General features: G+C 40.0%; 2 protein-coding genes across 6 annotated transcripts in view; one reads left to right on the plus strand and one right to left on the minus strand.

Annotated features, from left to right (window-relative positions):
- LOC135107544 (gamma-tubulin complex component 4-like) overlaps nt 1-5702 on the minus strand; it is a 7706-nt gene extending 2004 nt beyond the window's left edge. Inside the window, exons 1-5 of one of the 5 annotated variants that reach the window (XM_064017529.1) lie at nt 2508-2638; nt 1645-1691; nt 1010-1045; nt 593-740; nt 46-175 (exon numbers count right to left, since the gene is read on the minus strand). In XM_064017529.1, the coding sequence (XP_063873599.1) occupies nt 46-175; nt 593-667 (205 nt within the window). In that variant the 5' untranslated portion in view covers nt 668-740; nt 1010-1045; nt 1645-1691; nt 2508-2638. Of the gene's footprint in view, nt 1-45; nt 176-592; nt 741-1009; nt 1046-1644; nt 1692-2507; nt 2667-5680 lie in introns of those variants that run through there. The other 4 variants (XM_064017527.1, XM_064017530.1, XM_064017528.1 and 1 more) reach the window with 4 other exon arrangements.
- Nucleotides 5703-5838: 136 nt separating this feature from the next.
- The window catches only part of LOC135107247 (uncharacterized), a 26548-nt gene continuing 24100 nt past the window's right edge, over nt 5839-8286 (plus strand). The window contains exon 1 of the mRNA XM_064016907.1: nt 5839-6116. Coding sequence (XP_063872977.1) covers nt 6050-6116 — 67 coding nt within the window. The 5' untranslated portion in view covers nt 5839-6049. The remainder of the gene's footprint in view (nt 6117-8286) is intronic.

Below are 8286 nucleotides of genomic sequence, written 5' to 3' on the forward strand. Positions count from 1 at the left end.
ACTGTCTCAATCCTTACGTAATTGATGAATACATTTATCACATACCAGTCTCCACACCTCCCCCATCATGAGCATCACAGAAGGAGGTGATCTTTTTGAAGTCTGTGGCCACATCCATTATCTCCTCCACAATAGCCACTTCACAAGGATGCAGCAACCCAAGATCATTATTCACCTGTGGAATGGAGAGAGGAATGAAGTAAATTTTGCCAAGTATATTGTACCTCATTATCAAAACTGCCACTCTTTTTCAATGAGAGGGTGTGAAAGGATGAGCCTTCTTCAAAATGGAAAGATGGTGTTGGAATATCTGAGAAAGAGAGATGACAGGAGTGTAAAGCAACTACAATATACAAAGATAAGGCACATAAGTGCAAGAGATTATTTTGCCATGGAGATCTTGAGTGTGTTCGTAATGACAAGCATGCAAGTAGAATAGACAAGAAGGAACACAGGAGTGTTGTGACTGAGAAGGTTGAGGAAGGCCTTCATCCAACAGCTGATTTATGCTTGCTGCTAAGGATAATAATGATGCATAGTGACTAAGACAGTAACAGTTAGGACTATGCAAACCAAACTAAGAATGCCTTACCTTAAACTTGCTGCCTCGCCATACAAAGATGCCCCCTCCATGGCCCTTCATGGCTGCCAGCAGGTCATGCAGCATGGTGATGGTGTTGGTGGAAGGAATGGCAGACTAGGATGACAACTTTGCTCTTGGTGGTAATTTCATCTGGATGCTGGAGAAAGTTACCAGTGACAGACATGATTTAAACTATAATAACACATCATCAAACCTAGGTGTTTCACCATATTCAAGAGCAATATGTCCATCTCTATGATGCCTCACTTCCTTCTAGTATCCCAAAAGATATCTGCAATTTAAGTTGCCTGGTTTTAAAAGTAAATGGAATAGCCATGGATAATGTCAAAGATTTGGGTAACATTGGGTTTTAAGTATTTTCATTCAGACCAAAACACTTGTGCCTGAACTAATGCTTATTCCTACCTTATCTGCAAGTCCTCAGACAGCAACAAGATGGTCCTACATGAAAAAAATCCCACAACTTGGTTAATGTTCTTGTCATTTTAACTTGTTGAAAGTTTACTAGAATGTGACTTGTTTTCTATTAATGTGAGACCATTCCTCTTTTTGTGTAATGGCAAAGGTGCTGACTCTTCTGATTGATTTCAAATTGGATATCAATAAGCTTCTGACAAAATTTAGGCAATAATGCTGTTCAAGTCATTGTCATGTCATGAAAAATTAAAAGTCCAACAAGTATTTACTACACATGTAAAAAATATTGCACATTTGCATGAAGGTACTCTACACCTCCCTATCAGAGGGCATCTCTTGAAATTCATTTGTTTCTACATGCTCCAACAACAATCATAACTGATCCTAAGAAAATACTTTGCCAGATCTACAGTTTCATACAAAGTTTCATATGAAGAGAGTTTTTGCTCTCACTGGGGTCAGCAAAAAAATGTATCCATCTTATAACTAATTTGGCTAAATAAACAACTGAATCTGAAATTTGAAAATCTGAGTCTAAAACTTAAAAATACATTGCAGCACTTCATCTAGCCCCAGAGGCTCCACACCACCTGCTTCTTGTTCCCCTGCCTCTCCCTCTTAACCACTTTGTCCAGATGTATCGGATGTCCACATCTGCAGTGTGGTAACACTGCAAGGAAAATGCATAACTGGTAACTCACACCTGCAGGACGTGGGCCCAGCCAACCCTGGATTGCACAGACCACAGGCCTCCATGAGTGCTGTTTCTCCTTCGACCTTAAATTTTTGATACCCAATAATTCGCATCTTCTTCCCCTTACAAAATTCCTGATTCCCCACAATCCCCCAAGCTTGTTTGTGGGGTTGGGTAGGTCGGGGGTAGGGGGGGATGGAGTTATGATAAAGAATTATCAATGATTTTCTCTAATAAAGAGTAGGTAGCACACAAATAAAAAAAAAATAAATAAAAAAAACTTACTGGAGGAAGCAAATGTGGATGAAATAAAATATTTCAAGAAAAGCATTTAGCTTGTGGTGGCTTCCTGCCAGACGCCTAAACCCCCAGCTTGGGTTGGAGTTGTTATTATACAATACCATCAAGATTTAAGCATTTTGAATGCTAATAACAAGACACGTTGTTTTATTGGAGTCACTCTACTAAATGTTGCTGCATAAAAAATCAAGTTTCAGCTGCTAATTGGTTTACACAATTTGAACAGTCGCTTTGCTATTCATGAATTCCGAGATTACAACCAATAATTGCATTGCAGTATTCCATCCACAGCAGTACAGGTTGTTGGTACTTATCTACATGTATATACTTGGTGCTTGAGAGCTGAGGCCATAAGCACCGGGGCCGCCAATGATGGGCAGCTTACACGTCAATAATAGTTTGGTGGCCGCCACAGGTCCCGCCACCAGTGCATTACTCAGGGTATTGCTGTGCTAGTGGTGATGACTTAACGTACAACTATGTAATACTCACCCATCGCCACGGTTTGACATGAATAATCAGCACAGACTATCGTAAAATAGGTATTATTGACACGCCCTCCAGTGTCAGTATAGCAAGTTTCCCTCCACTTCTCGAACTGTTTACAATGTCACGTCATTTGCAGCTTCGACTCGGCACTAACTCGGTGCCAAACTACTAAATCCATGAAAATTGTATGCTATGATTAGAAAAATGCATTGAAAGCGTCTAAAATAGTAAAATTCGTAGCCTTTAATTCTTTCTGTTTGTGTATCATAAAATTCAGCTATGTGCATATTCGGCATCACAATACTAAATTCATATGCTATGATTTGAAAAAGAAAATATATTGCATCAGAATGTATAAGAATTCATAGCTCTTATTTTCATCTTGTAATATTTTTTTTTTTTTTATGTAGGAGGGACACTGGCCAAGGGCAACAAAATCCAATGATAATAATAAAAAAAAAAAGCCCACTGAGATACCAGTCCCATAAAAGGGTCCAAAGAGGTAGTCAAAAATTGAAGGATAATTGTGTCTTGAAACTTCCATCTTGAGGAATTCAAGTCATAGGAAGGTGGATATACAGAAGCAGGCAGGGAGTTCCAGAGTTTACCAGAGAAAGGAATGAATGATCGAGAATATTGGTTAACTCTTGCATTAGAGAGGTGGACAGAATTGGGGTGAGAGAAAGAAGAAAGTCTTGTGCAGCGAGGCCGCGGGAGGAAAGGAGGCATGCAGTTAGCAAGATCAGAAGAGCAGTTAGCATGAAAATAGCGGTAGAAGATAGCATGAGATGCAACACTGCGGCAATGAGAAAGAGGCTGAAAACAATCAGTTAGAGGAGGAGTTGAGACGAAAAGCTTTTGATTCCACCCTGTCTAAAGGAGAGATATGAGTGGAACCCCCTCAGACATGTGAAGCATACTCTATACATGGGCGGTTGTGAAGTGATAGATGTTTAGAAATCTTCCTGATGAGGATAGATTAAAAAAAACTTTAGATAGCTAAGAAATTAAAGCGATAGGACGGTAGTTTGAGTGATTAGAACGGTCACCTATTTTGGGAACAGGCTGAATATAGGCAAACTTCCAGCAAGAAGGAAAGATAGATGTTGATAGACAAAGTTGAAAGAGTTTGACTAGGCAAGGTGCAAGCATGGAGGTAGAGTTTTGAAGAACAATAGGAGGGAACCCATCAGGTCCATAAGCCTTCAGAGGATTTAGGCCAGCGAGGGCATGGAAAACATTATTACAAAGAAATTTAACAGGCAGCATGAAGCAGTCAGAGGATGAAGGAGAGGGGAGGGGGCAAGCCATGAATCGTCCAAAGTACAGTTTTTGGCAAAGGTCTGAGCGAAGAGTTCAGCTTTACAGATAGATGTGATAGCAGTGGTGACATCTAGTTGAAATAAAGGAGGCAAAGAAGAAGAGGCAAAGTTATTGGAGATGTTTTTGGCTAGATGCCAGAAATCACGAGGGGAGTTAGATCTTGAAAGATTTTGACACTTTCTATTGATGAGGGAGTTTTTGGCTAGTTGGAGAACAGACTTGGCATGGTTCCAGACAGATACGAGTATATAAAATGCGTGAGATTCTGGTGATGGAAAGCCTAAGTACCTTTTGTGGGCCACCTATCATGTATAGCACGAGACTAGTCTGTGTTAAACCAAGGTCTGGAAGGTTTAGGTCGAGAAAAGTGAGAAATGTATGCCTCCATGCCAGACACTATCACCTTTGTTATGCGCTCGGGACACAGAGACGGGTCTCTGACACGGAATCAGTAGTCATTCCAAGGAAAATCAGCAAAATACCTCATCAGGTCCCCCAACTAGCAGAGGCAAAAAGCCAGAGGCACCTCTGCTTAGGGGGTTCCTGAGGAGGGATTGGAGCGATAGAACAAGATATAGATATGAAACTGTGATCGGAGACCAACGAAGAAAAGTGGGTAACAGAATAAGCAGGATTAGAAGTTAGGAAAAGGTCAAGAACGTTGGGCGTATCTCCAAGACGGTCAGGAATACGAGTAGGGTGTTGCACTAATTGCTCTAGGTCGTGGAGGATAGCAAAGTTAAAGGCTAATTCACCAGGATGGTCAGTGAAGGGAGAGGAAAGCCAAAGCTGGTGGTGAACATTGAAGTCTCCAAGAATGGAGATCTCCGCAAAAGGGAAGAGAGAATGTGCTCTGCTTTGGAAGTTAAGTAGTCAAAGAATTTCTTATATTCAGAGAAGCTAGGTGAGAGGTATACAGCACAGATAAATTTAGGTTGAGAGTGACTCTGTAGTCGTAGCCAGATGGTGGAAAACTCAGAAGATTCAAGAGCGTCGGCACGAGAGCAGGTTAAGTCGTTGGGCACATAAACAGAGGTAGGAAGAGGTAATGGAATCTTAATCCTGCCCCTCTCTTTTTCTTCTTGCAGGTGTGTATGGGAGGGCACCGTTCCAAAGGCTTCACCAGCAGTCTACACCACGAAAGCTAAAGAGACTTTTTCTTTTTTAAGTTTTCTTGATCTACGCTAGGTGACTCCTAACTCATGCTTGAGATCACCAGCCTGACTATTTTACTCTCTGATAAATGAAATGCTTAAAGCTGCACAGTTTATATACCCTTGAAAAAAAAAAAAAAAAAAAAAAAAAAAAAAAAAAAAAAAAAAATATATATATATATATATATATATATATATATATATATATATATATATATATATATATATATATATATATATATATATATATATATATATATATATATATATATATATATATATATATATATATATATATATATATATATATATATATATATACACACACACACACACACACACACACACACACACACACACACACACACACACACACACACACACACACACACAAAGAGAGAGAGAGAGAGAGAGAGAGAGAGAGAGAGAGAGAGAGAGAGAGAGAGAGAGAGAGAGAGAGAGAGAGGGTCTGTCTCTCATCGGTAAGGGTTCCAAGCTGTGGCCATCACAGACACTTCACGTTGCATTAAGCCTGTAGCATTACACAAGGATAATTTCTTTTGTGAAACTGCCATTTCTTCGTAGTGCGTTTGTAATGCAAATGTGCAGAGAAATCCTTGTTGAAATGATCCTTCGACCACGAATTCGGTCGGAAGAACAGCGTTTTGAAGGCGTTGTTACAAAGGCCAGAATACTTACATGCCACAGCCTTGTTGCGGCGGGATAGGAGGAACGATGGTGAAGAGAGGCGCTTTAAGTATGAAATTCAACTCCTGCGAAAAAAAAAAAAAATAAATAAATAAATAAATAAAAGCAGAAAATTATTTGGTATGACTGATTTTTTTTTGTAGTAAATTTTCTTCTATATATATAATGTACGTATAAATTTACTCATATCAAATGAGTAGGGAGAGGAAGAGGAAGAGGAGGAGGAGGAGGAGGAGGGGAAGAGCAGAGAGGAGCAGGGAAGTCACGCAGCGACAGGCCTTCTGATTCCCCGCAGTCTGGGCCCGGGCGTCAGATTGGAGAGGATACGTGTGTCGCTCCTCCCTCAGTGACTGCCAAGGGATGGAGCTGCTCGTGTGTCAGCCTCGGGGCGCCCCTTTCCTACTGCTGGGTTTGGCGCTGCTCTGTGGTGAGTGAAGGAACCAATTAATATTTCTTTCACACGCTCTTGATGCTCAACCTTCGTGGAAATCTGCATATTTCCATCTACAGTAAAAAATTTCTCTAGTAACTGAGATGTGTTTTTGTTAACGATGTGAAACTTGCGCCGCACCTGCTTTCGTTTCTTAGTAGTTTGTGTTATATATATGTATGTAGGTGAGACAAATATTTCAGTCTCTTTATATATATGTATGTAGGTGAGACAAATATTTCAGTCTCTCGTATAGCCATAAATCGAGTTAATTCCTCGTTCAGTTCCACCGTATTAAGCGTTTTTCCTCAGTCTGAAGTTCTCTGCTATGAACTTATCTATTGTTAGATTTCGTAAGGAGATTATGAGCAGGTCAATGGATTTACGATTGAAGGAAAACATGAAACACATTGATAGTCAGTCTTATCTGTTTGTCTCCATATACTGAGCGCGGCCCCGTCAACTGCTTTCATGGGTTTAATGGAATCCCCGGTTACCGTCTTACGACATTACCGCCAGAAGAAACGCCACCGATGCCCTCAACCTGTCGACTTCTGACCGTGACTGTATCTGCAATTTGTACTTTCATTTATTAGTACTTGTATCTGCATTTTCTTTGACTCCAAATTACTGGTTTTGTCATTCCCGATGGGCCTGGGGTCGTACTTTCTTTATCCATTCTTCTTTCTGAAGTTGCTTATTGGTACTCGTATGATTACTCGTATGATCATCTCCTTTACTAATCCCATCCTTCACACACTACTAACTAGAATGACCTGTGTTAGAAAAGTATACCTGTGAATATAAGTATAATAATGTTCTCGTCTTTGCCTTCGTGTGGCCCCCTAAAACCAAGAGTAACTAGTAATGTTCACGTTGAATAGAATTCCACTAAAGGCAACACCTGGGTGCCAGCGCTCCGGATTTTATGGAATAAGGTGGTTCTCGTTACTCTTGGCAACACATTCTATAAACCCAAGGGCGATGTAAACAAAATCCCTAGGGTTAGAGGTCAGGACAAACAAGTCACGGGTTCAATTTTGATAAAAGTAGATTGAGAGAGAGAGAGAGAGAGAGAGAGAGAGAGAGAGAGAGAGAGAGAGAGAGAGAGAGAGAGAGAGAGAGAGAGAGAGAGAGAGAGAGAGAGAGAGAGAGAGAGAGAGGGAGAGAGAGAGAGAATGAAATTGGTTCTCAAATAAAGATGCAGATGACCGTAATAGACCCATAATCAGTTTGTAAGTGCCGAGTTAATAGGGAGATTTAAAAGATGATTTGATAAATTTATGGATAACGATGACCAGCGGATATAATAGATAGTCTGTGTTTTATACAGGAATTGCTACTCATGGGTCTACTGGCTTCCTATTGCTTTTCATTTTTCTTGTGTTCTTATCCTATTCTGTTTATTTTCATGCCCTTCACCCTTTCACTGGTAGACAATTTTTGTTCTTACAACATTTTAGACACTTTGTACCATGGTCTCCTAAACAGTTCTGTGGCCTAGAAAGGACAAACTTATTCTTTTTATTTTATCTTTCATTGTATCATACGTTTTTATAGTAAAAAAAAAAACATCCTTGAGAGGCACAAATTTTTTCAACATAATTGAGATAACGGATTACTGTAGCATGATGACCTAACAGGCAATAGGAGGGATGGAGCTTTTTGAGAGCAACTATTGATGTAATATATTTACTTTTAATAGAAAGAGAACGACCAGCGATGCTACAAACGGCTTACTTAATGTGGCGTCCAGACACTGTGACATCTACGAGTTTATTATCACTGGTTAGAATCTAGAGGGAATGAAAATAATCGTATTGTACAGTAAAAAGTTCAACACTAAAAATATTATAACTTAAACAGCATCGGGACAACTGGGTCATTGGTTCAAATACTGAACTTCTATGAAGAGCATGACAGAAGTACCTTAGATTATTAGCCAAGGTTTGGTAAGCGGTGTGAACGAGTGAGAGTGTGTAGGGAGGGACGGAAGAATCAGGGCTCGGCAGGAGAGAGGACATGGTATATTGATTTACTCCGTCAGGTGGTGGTGACTGTAAACACAGGAAGGTATCCATGAGACCCACCCACTGGTAGGGAAACACACACACACACACACACACACACATAAATTATAACACACATGAAACCATAAATCATAATA

The sequence above is a fragment of the Scylla paramamosain genome, chromosome 15 (genome assembly GCF_035594125.1).
Source record: "Scylla paramamosain isolate STU-SP2022 chromosome 15, ASM3559412v1, whole genome shotgun sequence".
Lineage (NCBI taxonomy): Eukaryota > Metazoa > Arthropoda > Malacostraca > Decapoda > Portunidae > Scylla > Scylla paramamosain.